Source organism: Thunnus maccoyii, chromosome 18 (assembly GCF_910596095.1).
Source record: "Thunnus maccoyii chromosome 18, fThuMac1.1, whole genome shotgun sequence".
NCBI lineage: Eukaryota > Metazoa > Chordata > Actinopteri > Scombriformes > Scombridae > Thunnus > Thunnus maccoyii.
This window is the reverse complement of record NC_056550.1, coordinates 9,695,870-9,715,726: the sequence shown is the minus strand read 5'-3', so window position 1 is coordinate 9,715,726 and position 19,857 is coordinate 9,695,870. Positions and strand designations below refer to the sequence as shown.

At 41.0% G+C, this 19,857-nt stretch overlaps 1 protein-coding gene across 6 annotated transcripts in view; it reads left to right on the top strand.

Annotated features, from left to right (window-relative positions):
- The first annotated feature begins 895 nt into the window (after positions 1-895).
- Positions 896-19,857, top strand: part of LOC121884284 (ubiquitin carboxyl-terminal hydrolase 7-like) — a 32,376-nt gene continuing 13,414 nt past the window's right edge. For 2 of the 6 annotated variants that reach the window (XM_042393008.1, XM_042393007.1), the window contains exons 1-13: positions 2,385-2,460; positions 2,899-2,994; positions 3,280-3,478; positions 9,137-9,275; positions 9,661-9,749; positions 9,860-9,968; positions 10,320-10,450; positions 10,936-10,990; positions 11,080-11,160; positions 11,626-11,716; positions 11,919-11,998; positions 12,585-12,694; positions 13,516-13,672. In XM_042393008.1, coding sequence (XP_042248942.1) covers positions 2,400-2,460; positions 2,899-2,994; positions 3,280-3,478; positions 9,137-9,275; positions 9,661-9,749; positions 9,860-9,968; positions 10,320-10,450; positions 10,936-10,990; positions 11,080-11,160; positions 11,626-11,716; positions 11,919-11,998; positions 12,585-12,694; positions 13,516-13,672 — 1,398 coding nt within the window. In that variant the 5' untranslated portion in view covers positions 2,385-2,399. Of the gene's footprint in view, positions 1,123-1,305; positions 1,368-2,384; positions 2,461-2,898; positions 2,995-3,279; positions 3,479-9,136; positions 9,276-9,660; positions 9,750-9,859; positions 9,969-10,319; positions 10,451-10,935; positions 10,991-11,079; positions 11,161-11,625; positions 11,717-11,918; positions 11,999-12,584; positions 12,695-13,515; positions 13,694-15,312; positions 15,403-19,857 lie in introns of those variants that run through there. The other 4 variants (XM_042393006.1, XM_042393004.1, XM_042393009.1 and 1 more) reach the window with 3 other exon arrangements.

The following is a 19,857-nucleotide window of genomic DNA, read 5'->3' as shown; positions in this document are numbered from 1 at the left end:
ATGTTACTCAAAATATGAAAGATGGTGTATTTCAGTCATGGACCGTCTGGTTTTAGCACTGCAGATAATGTGACTAACATCGTGGACATGGACACTCCCTTGTCAAAGGGATAAATTGTGTTTGAACTTTATCTCTGTTAGTGGTACTCAGTAGTGAGTATACAATGACTTTAAGGTTGTCTTATGCAATGCTATATAATATAGGAGTTGGTATGTGTAACCAGGCAAGCATACCAAGCATACGGAGCATATATGAATGTCAGTGCATAAGAAAAAAATAGACGAACATCAAAATTGTAAATTTCAGTAATTAGAATTAGTGACACTCCTTTCAGTTTCTTATGTACTAAGTAATTAACTAATCGGCACAGGCACACCCCCTCTTCGTAATGAGTGAAGAGGTTTTTAGTCCATAGATTGGCCTAACTCACGAATTCTGAATTAAACACCTACGACTGTATTTTCTGCAAACCCTACTTAAACCCCTGTGTGAGTGACACAATAAAACTATTTGTTAATTTTAAAAAACGCAGTCGTCCATTTGAATATTTATGTAGCCTATCATTCTCATGCAGCGGAGCCAAAATATAAACCCGCATTTACTAATGATGTCACATAAAAATAGAAAATAATAAATACAGAGAATTGTTGTCGAAGAAAAGGATCTCAATTCCACTAAATAATAATAATTAAGTAAATAAGTCATTAAGTAAACAGACTTTGAATAACAGTATTACACGGGTAATTAATTAAAAATGATGTAAATTAATTGATAAATAAATTAAAGTAAATAAAAGTAAAAATAGTAAGTAAATAAAATAGTGTTAAAAATTTAGGCTAGATAACTTTCAGTCATTTATCAATCAGCGCTGAAAACATTTTAATGCTTTTCTACAGTGTTAAAATACTGCTTGAACACACTTAATAAAGAGGTGTTGTTTCCTAACACAAAATAATGTGTAGATAGAAAAATAACACATTTGCAGAAATTTTCAAAATGCCAATCACATTGCCTATCCGCCGTCCGTTGGTTTATTTCTGCGCTTCATGCCGAGACAATCTCTCTTTGAACTAAATTACTGACGAGTGACTACGGACACCAGCAGCAGAGCTGAGGGACAGGTAAATTGATATTATTGTGTTATTAATATGACATATTAATATGTATAATATAATATCACAGCCGTGTGATGTTAGTGACTAAGGCAAATGCAGAGTCAACCAAAATTTCGACTTGGCCTGACTAATGTTTGCTAGTTGGCCTCAAGGTTTGATGGCAGTAGTGATGTTATCCTACAGGTGAACCGTTAGCTAACGTTAGCCCTGAAACGGTTACATTAACTTGCTTGTAGTTTTGAGGAGTGAGGGTGAGACTAAACGTTAGTGTTAGGTTTTTTGGGTTTTTTTGGCTAACATGATAACTTAACGTAACTGTCTACCTAACGTCAGCCAAGTCACGTTGGGCCGACAGGAAGCCATAACTATAATGTGACTTCATATTAATGCATTAGTTATGTTAGCTAATTAGCTGGCTAAATAGCTATGATAGCTGGTGAAGATAAAGGATGTTATGTCTGTAACAACTAGCTGAGAATAGACATTCACCAATGAAAAATTATAGCCTATTGAGGTTATTATTGACCTATCTTTGCATCTTTAAGCCAAGTGGGGTAACCTTAACATAATTTTTTCATTATGATATTAAAATGGCCAATGCAGCGCCATGCCAGTTCTGCTAACGCGCACCTTGGCGCCATTTTGTGCCGCACTCTTCTAAGGCCATAACTAATTACTTTTAGTATATAACATCTCTATCATGATTTTCCATGTTATTGGATATGATTATTGACTTGTGAAATATATTTTAAGTGAGCCAGATGAAATATTTAACCTTCATAAAGTGGGGAATGGGAAAAGTTGCCAGTGCTTTTGACCATGTGCCATCATCATTATTGTAACCCTTCATGAGCCCATCTTGTGTTCATTAACATTAGCCCAATTCAGCACTGCCATAATTGGCAAGACTTGGGATCACACTATGTAACATGACCCAGCTTTGTAAGAACACACTGTGCATCGAATCATGTCATGATTTGGCTGGGATAATTGACGTCCTTGGTGCGCGTGTGTTTTTAAACGAGGGTTGACTTGCAGCTTAATCCTGCATGGTGTCCACAATTACCCAGGCTACTGTAATGTTGCATGGTCTTTTTTACACATAACACACACACTCTTTCAGTTGCCCTCACTCTATTATGCTGTTATGCTCTGTTATGCTGTCTCAGCTGGGTTTTCCGAGTAAAATGTATGAAAGGAGAAGGGAAGGATCACTGCATGAAGATTTAGAGAGTAGTTGTAGAATAAACTCAGTTTTGTTTTTGTTTTGTTTAATTTCAAAAATGTCCTGTCTTAATAGATGCTGTTTTTGTTTTGCCCTAAGTAATTCCTGCTTTTTAAAAGGTATATATATATTCACAGAAATTAGGCAAAATAAGATTTTTAAGAACTTGAATAATAATCACTTGAATTTCCCTAATTTTGACAACCAAACCATGAAACTACATTATCAAAAGTATTGAAAGAATGTGATAGAGTTGCAGATTATCTGTTTTAGGATTGAATGACCATTCAAGGTATTGCTTAGTTTTTTCTGTTTCTGGATCATTGTTGGTAAATATGAATTAAAATGAATACCTAATCAGACAGAAACTTTGTTTTAGTTCTTGATGTCATATTTAACTGATCTTGGTAGGAAAATTGTCATTGTCTGACATTCCTTACAGAGCTAGACAGTGCCCTCTTGCTCATATACAAGTAACAATGTTGAAGACAGGTCTCTACCCATCTTGGTACCCACTACCTGTACAGTCTTACTATATTATTTCTCTCTTTGTGCAGCTGGAGAGACAGACAGCCCTCCAAGAATCCTGGCCAACCCAGTGATCAATGGTAATGTTGCCATGGCGGATGGACACAACAACACAGAGGAGGATGGTGAGGAGCATGTGCACTTACACAAACACAGTTACAAACATTTCACTCTACTGCTTGTTTCAACGCTGTGAAAGAAAATGTTCTAGGTAATGATCTAGGTTTAACATCATATTGTGAATGACTCAATTGAATTGTTTGTGGAGTTTTTTAGTCTCAAACTATGTTTCAAAAATATTGATATACAATGACCACTTGCACCAGGTCAGTGAGAGCTGAAAGAAATCTGTTCCTCTGTTGAACATCTACCCTTCCCATTTTCGCCCCTCTCCCTCCATTTTTTCACAGACACCAGTTGGAGGTCAGAGGCAACTTTCCAGTTTGTGGTAGAGCGCTTCAGCCGCCTGAGTGAGTCGGTGCTCAGCCCATCCTGCTTTCTCCGGAACCTACCATGGAAGATAATGGTGATGCCGCGCTTCTATCCTGACAGGCCACACCAGAAGAGCGTGGGCTTCTTCCTGCAGTGTAATGCAGAGTCAGACTCCACGTAGGTGTCTTAGTTGGACGAGGGATTTGGGGGACATTTGATAGATGTACAGGCACAGTGTTTTCAAATCAAGGCAGATATATCTCATTAGTGCTTTTTTTTTTTTTTTTTTAAAGGTTCTGTATGAGGAATTGTGAAGCAATTTATATGTATTAATGTTTTTTTATTGCCAATGAGTGAATGGGTTGTAATGTAACGTAAAAAATGAGACCTTCCCTGACCTCCTCGGTTGTCTATAACACCCTGTAGACTGATTTTTATGTGAAGGACTCAGGCGAAAATCCAACCGAAGTGATGTTTTTGCGTGCTCCTGAGTGCCTTGCCTCTCTCCTGCTAACATCAATAAATGAATAGTGTAACCACACAACAAAAATGGTACTATCCAGCTAGAAACACCCTGCAGATATTAGCTATCCAGCTATTGAGACGGCTAGCTGCCTCCATCAACCACTACACATTTCACAATAAAACCCCTGCAATGACAAGTCGCCCACTCCTGAGCACACAGCTAAAACAACATTATTTCCTCAAGGAGCAGAAAACAAGCTCCAGAGTGATACCAGAACATAGCTCGCTCCTTTTGTTTTTCCTGTTGTTAGTCCAAAGGTCATAATAAGCACACATTTCACAACAAATCCGCAGTGCGTTGCTCCCCAGCCACAGCTTGTTGCTGCCTGGACACAGTCTGTTGCTCCCCAGCCGCAGCACGCTGCTCCTCGACAACAGCGCGTTGCTCCCTGGCCACAGCCACAGAGGGCTGACTGACTGGGAGTGAGAGATGCTTTCTTGAAACACGGTGTAAAACACAATGTTAGAGATCTTTTATGTAATTATGAGAAGTGTAAGCGAGGAAAAAGACATCACCCGCAATAGTCTCACGCTGCAAGCACCAGGATGTTGACTGCAGCTCATTTAACGGCCACAGATGTGACTAATGACAAGGAATTTCTGATTCCTATGTACAGAACCTTTAAATCTTTTCTTTAGGAAAATTATAGTATAAAGACCACACCACCATATGCATAAAATCTGAGTTAAAAAAAAAAGTTTTCTTTTTTATGCAATTAGAACAGTGGGATCTGCATTTGTATTTATCACACGCACAGTCCCTGTAACATCCAACATCATCACTAGGGCTGAAACAATATATTGTATATACCTTCAGCAGAGCACATAGTGACCTGATTGATGTACATGCAGAGTCTGTGTATCACCTGCCTGTAAATACGCACGCCACGAGGCTACTGTCACAGATGAAGTCACCTGGATGCTAGAGGCAGGTGTTCAGTTACAAGAGGCAGTTTTTGAGTGCGTGTATTCCTGTTATCTGCAGCACCTCATCCTGGGGCTGGTTAAAAGTTAAACAGTTGCCCCCTGCTGATTAAAGGGAAGGGGAAGTTAGCGAGCGATGGAACATAAATGAGCTGCCCATGGGAATGTGACCTGGCCCAATTAAGGTTGACCGACCTTTTAAGGTGAACCATGTATTCTCATTTTAGAGACAATTTCAACCACTCTTAAACAGAGAAAGGAGAAATGTCTGGCTGCTGAGTCTCTCCTGAGTTTTGCTCAGCACCTCTATGGGCCAATTAGAACTTTGATCTCGTCTGCTACGTGACGCCTGCTTTAAGGTGAACGTCAATATATGAGAGGGGACCTTGGCAAAAAAACAGTGACAACTGCATCCAACTGTATGTTCTTCGCAGATTTTAACACTCACGAGCCAATGGGATTGTTTACAGTGTGTGTGTGTGTGTGACACAGACCAGATCAGTGTTTTAATCTTTTTTTTAATCACCAGATCTGTTTGTTTTGGAGAGGAGGAGACCTCTGCAGATAATTCAGCTCCTGGTAAACACATCCTGAATGATGAACACTGAAGTAATCCTATCCTGGAGAAGCTGGTTGTTTAACAATGAAGACAACAACTCCCATGATCTCACGCTACTTCACACCGTCATCACACTCCGTCTTTTGTTATTGTTTTGATTGAGAGACCCCTAGCAGCAGAAATGACATATTTTGCATTTAATTTACAAGTTGTCAAAACAAAAGTTTGTGTTTTACCTAATGCAATGTACGTAGCCTTCTCCCCTGTGCCAGGCTGTGATGCATATAATCCACCCTCCTTGTCAAGAAAGTTGGTAAAATGCATCCAGGTTTTCTGTTATTCCTCTCTGGCTGATTGAAACAGCATGGCTTATCCACTTGTTATTTCAGTTTAAGTCCACTTGCTGTCATAGTGACGGATGACAAACACTACTCGTTTAGAATCAGCTTTGCAGTTTTGTTGCACCTAACACAATAAAGATAACTTTGACTGTTTGCCATTTTGAACTTTGATAACGGTCGCTCGTTCGTTGCCCCGGCTGCTAATGTTAGCAATGCTAATTTTTTATCATCTGCTCTCCGCAACAAGTCTGACTTCTGCTCTCTGACCCCTCACCTCCTGAACATATAATGGTAACACTGAGATAAAAAATCGAACTATATATAACTATTTACAACAAAAAGCAGGTGTGGCGTTTTTTTATTTTTTTTATTTGTGCCACTCTTGAAACAGTTTCTGTCAACGAGGACACAGAGGGCTACATCACAGGACTCGCATTTCAATGATGTGAGGTTCCTTTTTTTGTCCACTTGTAGGCAGCACTGGCAGGTCCTGTGGCCTTGTGTGGCTTTCTGATTGGCATCTATAGCCAAGGCAATGACAACAGGAACACCAACAAGGAAGTTCTTTTGCACCAAGAGCAGAGGCACTCTGTCTTTCACTGCCCAGTGTCCATCTCCATCCTTCACTTTCCTCTGGACCACCTCACCAGAAATTGCTTGATGGATTGTGGAGCACACTACAACGTCCCACGTGTCCATGCACTTCTCAAAGAGCAGGAGATCCTCTCTGATCTATCTCATGCTGCCTCTTTTTGATTTTCTGGTGAGGGCATTTGTGCTCCCACTGGGACACCCTTTCCTGTTGTCCCTGTATGTGCTGCAGGCTCCAAACTTCATGCTGGCCAAGTCGAGGAACAGTTTGGGACTGGTGTAGAAATTGTCCATATAAATATGGTATCCAGCATCATATGACAGTCCATGAACACCTGGTGTGTGTGATTTGCCATGGTACACATTGTGATTGATGGTATAACCATTGCTTGACTCAGCCAGCACAAAAAACTTGATCCCCCATTTCACTGGCTTGATCTTTATGTATTGTGTCATGCCAGTTTTCGCCTTAGTTGCCACCATCCTCTCATCAACTGCCAATTCCCTCCTTGGGTGGTAATGAGCCTGGCAGGCAGTGCAAATTTTATCAGTAACATCAATAAGAGGCTTGAGTCTGAACATCTGGTCATACTGTGGTGTTCCCTTCTTCCTTTCATTTTCAACATCCCCCTCTGGATCACTGAGGTGGATGTTCCCTAATATCGCCCTGAATTTGTCTCTTGCCATGACAGTGGCTGGAAACGGCACAGGCAAGATCTGGTTGTGTTTCCAGTAGTCTTGGAGACTTGGCAGCGACACCAATGCTATGTAAATGAGAAGACCAAGGAATTTGTAGAGTTCCTCAACTTCAACGTCAACCCATTTGTCCTGCCCATTTCCTCGTTTTTTGCTGCATAGTTGTTGGTGTTTTTGCAGTGTCCTCATTGTATCTGTGGAGAAATATAACCGGAAAAGGTCCACTGGTGACTGTGCTGAATCTGTGTTCACCTGGACTCCTGGTGTTCTGCGGAGCACGAACCTACTGGTTTGTTGGGCAGTATCACGGTCAGATTAGTTTTCCAGGGCTCAGAGCTGTGGTGTGGCTGCACTGACTGGGCTCCGGGAGATCTTGACCTCTTTTGAGTCCCCCTCCCATGCCCTCTCCTCGTGCTCATTGTTGGGGTTGTGTCAGTCTGCTCACTGTACATGTACACAAACACACATACATATGTAAACATATAAACATAAAGAGTTTACAAAGTAATAAGCAAAACAAAAGCAATACATTTTCATAAGAAGTTTGTCTCACCTCTCATTGTCTCATCATCTCCCTCTCCCACGCCTCCTCTGTGTAGGCGTCTGTGTGCTGCTTGTTGGGCTTGTAGGCCTAGATGCTCCAGGCTGCTCATCATCTCTGCACATGTACACATACACACATACGAAGAAGATATAAAGTAAATGCAAAGTCTGCCCCATCCCATCTTGCATGCTTTTACACATGCGTAAATATGACTTTTATATCAAATTTATCCTATCTCCATTTTTACCTGTTCTACCAACATCAAACAAAAACTACATATACACATGTAAAAAGAGAGTTCACCAAGTTTACACAAAGAGTAGTAAAGAAAACAAAAACAATACATTTTCATAAGAAGTTTGTCTTACCCCTCGTTGTTGATGACAAAAGATGACTCAGCAATTTCATCCTCGCCAACATCACTCTCTGATTCCGACAAGGAACTGTCATCAGCATCTTCCTCTTGGAAAAACAACTTTATAGCTTGGCATTCGCTTCATTTTTCCTCCCCAAAAACTCCAAATCCTCCGAGAACTATTTCAATATCTGCTCACGTCTCTCTGTTGCTCTCTGTCTCTCTCCCACGTCTCTGCTTTGTATGTGCTCTTCGCTGTTGGCCACCCTCCCCTCCCTGAAATGTTCATCAATATTTCGTCATATGACAAAAAGTCAGATATAAAATAAATGCAATGTCTGCCCCATCCCATCTTGCACACTTTTCAGTGAGTGATATCAGCATATCTCCGTTTTTACTTGGTCTATTAACACCAAACAAAAACTGGCATGGAGTTTCAAGCCAGCACTTTCGATAATGTTGACGGCAATGCTCAATGTGACTTTGTTTTTATGCTGTGACGTCCTGAAACAGACGCATCATTTGATCAAGCCGGTGTGATCAGCAACTCCTAAGAGTTATACAGACCCAGACCCATGGCAATAGAATGGGAGCTAACCTGGACCTGATTGACCACATAAAACGGGTCTCAGGTCCTAGGGTTTGGGTGGACCCGTGAAGACCTCTACTTGACTGGCAGGGCAGGCTGCTTTTGGGGGGTTCACAGCTGTACCACATTCTTTCCATTTTTTATGATTGACATAATACTCTGAGAAATATTCAGTGAAAAATTCTTGCATCCTTCCCCTATTTGGTACTTGTCAGTAACCTTGTCCAAATGTATTTGAAGTGGTTTTTTGTCTTCATGATGTAGTTTTGACTTGGAAAGTGAAAGCTGTTGGACCTTCCAGATACAGATTTGTATCCCCTTTGTTGCCACTGTGACTTCAGCCATTAGTTTCTGGAGGTATTGGTTTGAATCCTCAATTAGCTTGAATTGCTGACTTCAATCTTGGGAACCTATTCTTTCAGTCAAGTGAAAGTTTTTTTTACATGTCAGTGGTCTTTTAATTACCTTTAACTTTAATTAAAGGTGTTATTTAAAATCACCACCAAAACACAGTAGATGACATGAAATTAAGTTGAGGCCTCATCTTTTCCACTCACTTGGAAAGCTCATTCCTCCACCATGCCCGCACAATATATCTATATCTATATCTGCCAGAATTCTTTTATTTGAGGAAATGCGTTTCATGAGAAAATGGTCAAATTAATTCAAAAATATTTTGTCTCACAATGGATCTTGTTCTTGGTGTTTCAGGTCATGGTCGTGCCATGCACAGGCCATGCTGAAGATCATCAACTACAAAGACGATGAAAAGTCTTTCAGCCGCAGGATCAGTCATCTGTTCTTTTACAAAGAGAATGATTGGGGTTTCTTAAACTTCATGTCCTGGAGTGTAAGTACAGAAAATTATAGAGAAATTGATCAAAATGAAGTAGGCAAATTAATATTAGTATGTTATGTTATGTTATTAGTTATGTTTTTCAGATGTGACAAGAACCACATTAGAAACATTGGCTGCCTATTTTAGAGCTGGTAGAGTAAATGCTGTCAAAAATTTAATTTTCATTTGTTTGTTGATTGGGTGGATAAAAGAGGCTGTGCTGGAAGGGCTGTTTTATTTTTGTCCAGCATAATCCAGTTTGCTTATTGTCTATTTGGTCCGCTCTGTTTTTGTTTTTTGTCATGAATAAAGGAAAATAAATAGAAAATATTAATAAATGCTGTTTTTTCTACCCATCCTTATTGATATTAACTGCTTTTGTTGTGTTGCGTTTCAGGATGTTACTGATCCAGAGAGGGGCTTCATTGATGATGACAAAGTCACATTTGAAGTCTATGTCCAGGCAGATGCCCCACATGGAGTGGCGTACGTAGCTTTTAATTGTCTCTGGGTTTGCGTTTCTACAGTGATCCCAGGATGCATTTCCTCTTGATCATGAATTATAACCCTAACATCCAATTTCTCTCTGTATCCAGCTGGGACTCTAAGAAACACACAGGCTATGTTGGACTAAAGAACCAGGGAGCTACCTGCTACATGAATAGCCTGCTACAGACACTCTTCTTCACCAACCAGCTACGACGGGTATGGTTTTACCTTTGTGTGTCTGTTTGTGTCTTAGCTGAGATTTCCTATATGCTACCCTAAAATGTATAATATATGTGTGCACTAGAGCTTACTCTCAGCATTTGTGTGTTTGTACCCTTTGTCCACATGTTTATGTATCAGGCCAACATACACTGAAATTTGTCCTCTAATACAATTCAAATACATACTCTAAATGCTGTTTCATAGCTTTTTCCAATTCTAAAAATGTGTGTTTTATTTGTCGTTAGACAAAGTTTAGAAATGATGTAGGTTTTCACAATAGAGTCATACCAACTACATCTACTGGACAAATCTTGGTGTGAATCCTCATGACTCTTCTCTTCCCAGGCGGTGTACATGATGCCCACAGAGGGAGATGACTCTTCCAAGAGCGTTCCCCTGGCACTGCAGAGGGTTTTCTACGAGCTGCAACACAGCGACAAACCTGTCGGCACCAAGAAACTCACCAAGTCCTTTGGGTAGTGTATTTAAACAGACTTTTTAAAAAATTGACAGCTCTGTCCTCAGATGACAAAGATGAAGGCTAATTGAGAAGTAAAACCATTATGTAGTGGTTTTGGATCTAGTGGTGTAATTGTAACATTTTTTTCTGTATTTTCTTGTTGGCATTGTAATACTCAAAACATTGAATGTGGGGAGGAAAGTGAGATACTTGAACAGAATTTGCTATGTTTTAATAACATCAAAAAGGTCTTCTCATACAGCTGAATTTGTCTGTCAGTAATTTTATTTTATTAAATGAACAGCCTTTGAAAAACTTGTAATTGTAGTTATCATTGCAATTCAGGACAGTTTCCTCAGTTTATTGGGCTGTCCAATCAAAGATGATTTCTTTTGTAGTGAGCTTGTCAAACTAAGTTCTTTGTAGGATGTTACCTGGAGTTGAGATCAAGATCTGTGACTTGACCTGTAATTGTTGTTTTTTTTCTTTTACTGCATAAAGGTGGGAAACACTAGATAGCTTCATGCAACATGACGTACAGGAGCTGTGCAGAGTGGTGAGTTCTCTTATGCTGTCTTAAGGAATATATGTGTGTATGTGTTTGCATGCTGAATAATTGACCTACTGTGCGCATGTGTGTTTCAGCTCCTGGACAATGTGGAGAACAAAATGAAAGGCACTTGTGTTGAGGGAACCATCCCCAAGCTCTTCAGAGGAAAGATGGTGGTATGTTCTCTCTATTTTTCCCTCTCTTTCTTTGTAGAAATAGTAGATATGAGCCGCTTATTTGTTGAAGGTAGAAATTTACAGACATTTTGTATTGCACAGTAATGAAGTGAAGTGGCTGAACTTAAGCAACTAAGCTCAGGATGTAGCCTGTAAAAAGCTCAGTTTAAGAATAGCAGGAGGTAAAATAAATAAAAATAAAGAGGTGACCCTCTTAGAAACAATATTGAACAATTGAATCATATAGTGTGACGATCCCTGCCTTTCCCTGCCAATCTGTCTGTTGCCTACCTGTTTTTCAGATACCTGGTGGGTGGGGCAGGGGATCATCGGTGCCAACTGGGAGCAGTTGCATCTTCAACTTTTGAAACTGTCTCTCCCACTTTGTCATAGCCTTATGAGCCAGGTTGTGACATATAGTCTGACCCCTGTGGGTTCGTGTGTGTGTCTGTTCTTGCTTTCCAGTCATATATCCAGTGTAAGCATGTTGATTATCGATCGGAGCGGATAGAGGACTACTATGACATCCAGCTTAGCATAAAAGGAAAGAAGAACAGTGAGTACTATCATGAGCACATCAACTTCACAGCTCTTCTCAAACAATGGAACTGACTGATTTTTCAGACAAATAGGACAGCGTCAGTTCAAATAGTAATTTTGGTGTCATAATGCTATTCTATTCTTGCCATTTGGAGGTCTTTATTTGTCTATATGGATTTTTTGTTTTTTGATCTTATACATGCTCTGTTTATTTCCAGTCTTTGAGTCATTCAAAGATTATGTTGCAACCAAACAGTTAGATGTGGACTACAAATACACAGGAGAGCATGGCCTGCAGGTGAGGCTTCACAGTGATGGGATCAAAATAATTTATGCATCTTTTGTTTTTATTTATTTTAGTCTGTCCAAGTTTAGTTTTATGTATTTTAAGTTGTGATTGTTTTTTTTCGTGTTTGTTTGTTTTGTTTTTGTTTTTTGTTTTTTTGCTCTATTTTAATTGAATTATAAGCTAATACAAAGCCAACATTTTCGTCAAATCCGCTAATTAAGCAGGACCCTGCTGACTTTGTATTAACACAGTGCGCAATATGAATGTGAGACACTACTCTCTAATTGGAAAACAATGCCAGCCGTGCACAGATTTGTTCTCTTAATAATCAGGTGGAAAAGCTGGAAAAGGTTTCTGTTCTGAATTTATGTAGTGTTTCAATGCCAAATCTGAAAAAACTACTCTGAGGCTTGAGTATTAGCATGGAGGACAAGGAGAAACAATAACAAAAAAAGTATCTGTCCAGAGTGGGTTATCAGACTTGAAAAATGTGTTTGAGTTCAAATAAATTACTTCCCACTGGAAGCATTCAGGGTGAGAGTATGAATGTCAATGGGATGTCCTGACCAGATGCCTGTGTATGTTTGTACTGCAGGAAGCAGAAAAAGGAGTGAAGTTTCTTACCTTCCCTCCAATCCTTCATCTGCAGCTGATGCGGTTCATGTATGACCCACAGACCGACCAAAACATCAAGATTAATGACAGGTAGAACAAACACACCAGACCTCACTCTCACACTCTGTTATCACATGATCATTCTTTTTATTATGATTACATGTCTATTACTTTACAAACATATAAACACACTACCCAGTGTAAAAAGTAGATCTCTCCCCATCACTCTCAAAGACACAATGCGTCAGTGGCCAGTGCTCGGACATTATTTCAAAGAAGGTCTAATCCATATTAACATAGGTAGAAGGAGCCGTCTATTTCTAGAAACAGCACTTGAGCCTGCACTCTCTGAACCGTATGCCCTGACCTCCTTCACCCAGGCAGTGAGAAAGTGAGTCATTGAGAGTATTTCCTGTAGGCTGTATCGCTCTGTTTAAAGCTTACTGGGAACTAATGGTATTTTAACAATCCACTGGTATAATGTGACACTTGCTGCAACACATACCCATACACACGCAGCCATCGAGAATAACTAATTTTCCTCTGTAGCATTTCTCACAAGCTGTGAGTCATCGACACTGCCACTGGCACCTGGCCCCCCTAAGGTTTTGTATACACACACACACACACACACACACACACACACAAACACAAATCCAGGGTGTGCAGATGTGGAGTGGCAGGTGAGCACAACCAAGGTTAGACTCTTGCTTGCTTTCTTTGTATATCTGTGTTGCTCCTTGTCTTAATATATCTATATCTTCCACTTTCTTCTGCCTACCATTTCCTTTTTCTCTTCAATCTCTCGTTTTCTATCTTCCCTTTCTCCATCTTCTCAAACTTCCTCTCTCCCTATCCTCATCATCCATCTATCTATCCTTTGTGCTTCTCCTTCCTCCTGTCCTCAATAGGTTTGAGTTTCCAGATCAGTTACCTCTGGATGAATTCCTTCAGAAGCCAGACTCCAAGGACCCAGCCAACTACATCCTGCATGCAGTGCTAGTGCACAGTGGGGACAACCATAGCGGTCACTACGTCGTCTATCTTAACCCTAAAGGGAACGGCAAAGTGAGTGTCAAGGAGCCAATAGTGAGAACTTTTTTTTTTTTTTTTTTTAACACACCATTCATGTGTTTTGGAGGGGATGATGGGATTTTTCACATTTGTTAGCTATAGTTTTGAGAAACACTGGCACAATACTGCCAATGTTTGTCTTCAGCTGGGAAGGGTGCTCAACCTCTAGATATGAGATTGACTTTGTCATCATAAGTACACAGTGGACTTTGACACTGGTCTAGTAAATATGTATGCCCATAGAACATTGTTTATGTTTCAGAGAAATAATGAAGATGCCAGATCCAAGATACAGATGTTTTCTAGTGAGTTGTTATTCCAAAAATATACAAAGATGTTAAAAACCAGGTGGAGCATTCAATGAGCTACCCATTTAGATTTGCAGAACAAATGCTTAACAATTGTTAGAAAGATAAGCTGCTTGACAGAAGGGTATGTTGCCACTTCATGTCAAAGAAAGGATCACTAACATGAATCCAGCTTTAGTCACTCAAAATGCATGCAACATAATTTCAACTTAAGAGTTCACTCCCTGTATTACCATTTTTTCCTTCCCATGAAGTGATATATCTGCAAATCTAGATGTATTAGGGATGCACGATATTGGATTTTTTGCCAATACCCAATATGCCGATATTTTCCATCTCATTTTTGCTGATTGCCAGTACTGATATGATATGTACACACATTTTTTTCCACCTTGCTGAGGAGACTTTTATGCATGCAATCATAGATTGTACTAAGTATGATCAATCAAGATAATATATGAAGGAAGAACTTAGGAAGACTGGAGTTCAGGAGCTCAGCATCAAAACTTTAATGAACATGCCAAGTAGGTAAAGTAGTAGTTTTCTTTTAGATTATTAGACAGACAGGATTAATGGGTAGGATTTAATCTCTGGTCTACACACTGAAGCAGAAGGTGGCAATCATGCACCTACTACGCTGGTTACCAACCAACAATATAAACCAAAAAAAGAAGAAGAAAAGGTTTCCAAATAGAATGGTACATCCTCTCAGCTGAGGTGTTTGCTATCTCTGCAGCCGAACACAGCAGCTCCTCCACAGGCTCCACTTCACAACAATCTGATTGTTATTCAGGTTAAAAGTGGGGAGAAGCGGCGAATCAGAAGAGTAAGAAGAATCGCTGCAAAGAGAGCTCCAGTTGGGGCAAGCTGTGTAGAGTATATTGAGAGGGGACCCCTATTAACTGGGTAACCTTCTTACTAACGGTTATAACTTTATAACAACAATTAATAACCCACAACTAACTCTTTAACAGGGCAAAACACCATGGCACACAACAACTTGTGACACATAGTCAATTTGTAACACTAATAATTGTACATATACAAAATTACACCACTGAACAGCTGAATGATAGACTTACATCCTGTAATTCCTCACATGGTTACGTGTTGTAATCACATTTTTCTTACCATGCGGAGCTGAACGTTTGATCCAGCCAGCCTCGCTCTTTTCTTCCAAGCAGGGCGCTGCTTGTAGCGAGGAAATGAGATGTCCTTTCCTGTAAAGCGTCATGTGAAGCGATGTCCATTTCTGATGACAGTGACACAGCTGGATCTGCTGCCATTGTCTGTCGTTACTGTTATATTCACACCCCTGTCCCGTAGTTTGTGCACTTTCCACATGGGACATGCTCCAACAAGATCATCAGCATTCAAGACATAGGAGAGCATGACTGCAGCATGTACTTACTAGAGGTAATCATCAAACAAATATAATGATGTAATAGTATTTAAACTAACACAACAAATACAGCAAACACATTCATAGCTGTAGGTTGTCTAATCAGACATCATGGCATTTTGCCAAACATAGCTACAGTGCATGCACAAGCCTTGGCATAAAAGTTGAATATTGCTCAGCCAGGTAAACCAAAGAAAGCATACATCATAGCCTCAGAATATGTTGTCTGTGTCAAACATATTTTATGGTCCTGGTAGTTAGGACATGTTATTCCATGAGGAAAAGAAGTGTGGAAATTAACACAGTTTCCTTTATTTTGTAGAGTGACACTTCACTAATACAGTATATGCATGCCTCATTCCTTACTTGCCAGTCCTTGCTGTATACTTTGATGGTCAGAAGAATCTCATGGCTGACTACAGGCTGAGGTGACAGTCCATGGAGGCCTTACAGAGGATTCTGCCATCAAAGCACACACAAGGCTGGTCACATGAGGTGCATATATATATATGCATATACTGTCTACTGGTTGGCACACGGCTTATCATGTAGTGTGGTGTCCCGGGCCTTTCATGTTCTCGTTTACAGTCTGCAGACTGGTGCACACTGGAGTGGAGAAAATTGCAGCCCTTCTCCAGGAGGTCATCAGACTACCCACCACTGGGGAACTCAAAGTCGGTCAAGCATTTGCACGACTGGCCAACAGCCCAGTGTTCTCCAGGTGTGTGGGTGCCATCGATGGCTGCCATGTCCACATCAAGACCCCATCAGGACCTGATAGCCAGGATTGCCTCAACAGAATGCTCTTCCCATCCATACAACTGCAGGCAGTTTGTTATGGGAAGGGCCTCTTCATCAACAACTTTTTGGGGTGTCCTGGTTCCGTCCATGACATCAGATTCCTGAAGAACAGCAGGATCTATAGAGAGGCTCTGTATCGTCCCTCAAATGAGACTAGAGTAACTTCCTAATACATCATTATCCATAGATAACTAAATTTATTAATTTGTGATTTACCTCTCTGCAGGGTACTTCATTGTGGGTGATGGTGGCTACCCCTGCATTGAAAGACCTGTGGCCATCATCACCCCATATAGAGAACCACTGCATGGGAGGGTGCAGAGCCGCTTCAACCACCATTATGCTAAAGCCCATTCCATGATAGAGTGGGCCTTTAGCATATTGAAGACGCGTTGAAGATCGCTGTTCTTCACACCTTTGTCCCATCGGTCATCACTGCCTTTGCAGTGCTGCACATCTGCCTCACAGCGGGGGACATCCTTAAGCCCTTTGAGGATGTCAGGAACATTGGTGTGGTTCCACCACGTCCAGTGAGGGGGGAATGAAGTGGACACGGCCAGTGAGACTGACTGGCAGGGCTGCTCTCTGCTCCATGTGTGCACCCTGTGGAGTTGCAAGACCATGATTATTTGTAGACCTTGGGGACATAAAGGCCTGGGACACAGGCCACCACCCTAGCCCTTTTTTGTTTCAGTTGCCACACTTCTGTCCTTTGAACATTACTCTGGAAAAGGAATTTGTGTGAACAGACCCTTGTAAATTATGTGGCTAAAACCATTGTAACCATTTCAAGAACACAGATTCAAGACTGTTTTTCACAACTTAAAACATTTAAATTGTTGTACTGTCAGTCACATAAATACGCTGTAACATAAATAGATTTCCACAACTCAAAAACGTTTGTAATACTAATGATGAACCTATTGCTTTCTAACTAATTTTTTGAGCAGATCAAAAAATCGTTTAGGGTTGGCTTGCCCAGCCTGGAAGCGTTGGTCCTCCTTTTCTGCCTTCTCCTTAAAAAGGCCATAAAAGCCCCCGTGAAGACACCTTGTCTCTTCTCTGTGTGGTGGTGCAGCTACTTGTGTCAGGCTGTGCAGATTCCTCTCCCTCCTTACATTCCTGTCCACAAGTAGCAGCTCCAGTTCTAGGAGATGATGAGCCACTACCACTGGAGGCCACACAAGCCACAGGCTCATGGTTTTCCCCCTACACGAATCAATCAGGACTGGGGGCTCAATAGTGGGCTGCATCCTGATGGCCACATGCATCAGGGAAGACCATAGCCGTAGTGACCTCCCCCGTCTGGCCCCGTCCCTGTTGGGGGATTTTTGAGCTCCTGAAAGATATCTAACAAGGGATTTATCAGTGAGATGTAGACACACTGAAACCCCTAGAATGTGTCACAATATGTATAACAACAGTCACAAATGCTTTATATGGAAGTAAACTGAGCTCATAATAAACACAAAATCTCACCTTAAATTTCCTCTTTAAGTTGTCCCATATCTTGGACACTTGGATGGAGGCAAGATTTCCCTCCATGCCCATCATCCTCATGATTCCCCTGTGGAGTACATAACATGTCACCTTATCACATCCCTGTGATGATCCCAGACACAAGATATTAAGGTTAAAGATTAGTAAAAGGGTATCTACAATACTTACAATAATGTGACAATGGCAGAACATATTCAACTGTGGCACTGTATTATTCAAAGTCAGTCTATGTTATTCGCAAGGTTTATTCTCAAACATGGCATTTGACTCATGAGAGTCTCACATTCAAAGTGAGAGGATCTTTCATCATTTTCTGACCTGCATTTCATTAATTTGGCAGTGTCTTTGTCTGTCCCTGTTAAATGAGATATTTCAGACCTGTCAGGACAGGGTAACTTACAAGCCATGAAACACGTTATTTCACTCACATAACATGCAGAACAATTCATGATAGGCAAATATGTATGGTATATATCAGTGACAGTTTGGTCCTTGAAATGAGCAGCCAAACATAGAATGTGGCAGCCACGTGAATGCGTGTGATTTTGTTACCGTCGCAACGTTACATTTTCTAACACATGAGGTCTGATAAATAATGGAATGCTGTACAATAGTATGATCAAAGATGTTACACGTGTTAGGAAGGTGTTGTTAGTGAGATTTATGACATAACAAAACAGGTTGTGGATGACAAACTTGACACATGACAAGGATCCCCATCTTCTTGCATTTAATACTATATCTTTGCTCTCTGGAGTCCTTAATGTAGGCACGTCTGAATTACAGAGATTAATTGTAAAGAATGACTGAAACGGGCACTTACACTTGTACTGTTTCTCCGCCATCTCATTCAAATGTACCAGATGTAGGGGTGGAATATTTATATGTCATGGCGCTGAAAGCTGAAAGTCTTCTGGGAAGGCTGCTCTCTTGTGTCCTCACTCATGGCTCCTCAGAGATCCCTCCTTGCTCCTCACTCCTCAGAACTGTAATAAGACCTTTGAGATGGCCTTCAAAATGACAGACCAGAACGACTTCCGGTTCAAGTGAGGAGTGAGGAAAAATCAAATAAGGGACTTGAGATGTACCCTGAGACTTGCCCTCCCCTGTGGGACTCTCTTCCCTGCTGGTGGCTGCAAGGCTGCTGCTTACTTTTTCCGCCTCTTCCTGGAGCCCGGTTTTGAACATGCTTATTGTTGTGTCTGACAGAGGGCGCTGCTTATAGCGAGGATCCAATATGCCAATATGCAGGCCAAAACCACTTCTCTTCTTTCCTCCATGGCTGCAAATCTCCTCTTCAGGCTGTCCAGCATTGTCTTTCTGAGGGTTTGGATTCCCCTTGTGTTTGGACCTGTGACTCCAAATAGCACTGTAGTACTTCAGTTGTGGGTATGACACATGAGACAGAAGCATCTGACTTACTCATTTCCAGAGCGATCTCTTCTATTGGAGTCAAAGTGTCAATGACTTTGCCCGCTATGTCCCACTCATCAACAGTTGGGCATGTAAAATGCCTGTACTCCTAAGAATACAGGGTGAACACTTGTTTCTGCTCCTGCACTCTTTTATGCTCAAAAGAGTGCAGGAGCAGTGTAATGTTGAATTCCATCTCGTTGAGGTGGCCTGAAGGATGGCATGACCAGGGAGGCAAACTTCCTGGACCTTCAAGTCTCTGCTTGGCAGAGATAGAGTGACCAAAGTGAGTGGCACACCTCTTCAGCTTGGCAATGATATCCAGTAAAGCCCTCTGTGATGCAAGGCCATCTTGTACAACCAGTAGGAGCAAGTGGGCACTACAGCTGAGGCCTGGCATGTCCTCTATCCTCATCGCTTTTACCTTGTTGGCACTACTGTCACATAGTACCAGCAGTACGCAGTTGCTGTTGATGGCCCACTCCTCCAGCATATCTAAAAACAGGCTGCCTATTTGCCAGTGTGGGATCCTGACATCGCCTTTAAATTAAGTAGGACTTGTACTCTTTTACACTCTTTATTGATAAAATGAGCGGTCAAGCTTATCAGCACCTCATGGTCCCTTACCAGCAGTCTGTTGTGAATGCAATGTCTCCAGCATTTTCAACAGAGAGGTCGTTTTTCCACCATTTTGCCATGCACTTCAAGCAGCTTCTCTGTGCTGTAGACATTCTCTGATTTTATGGTGTACCTGG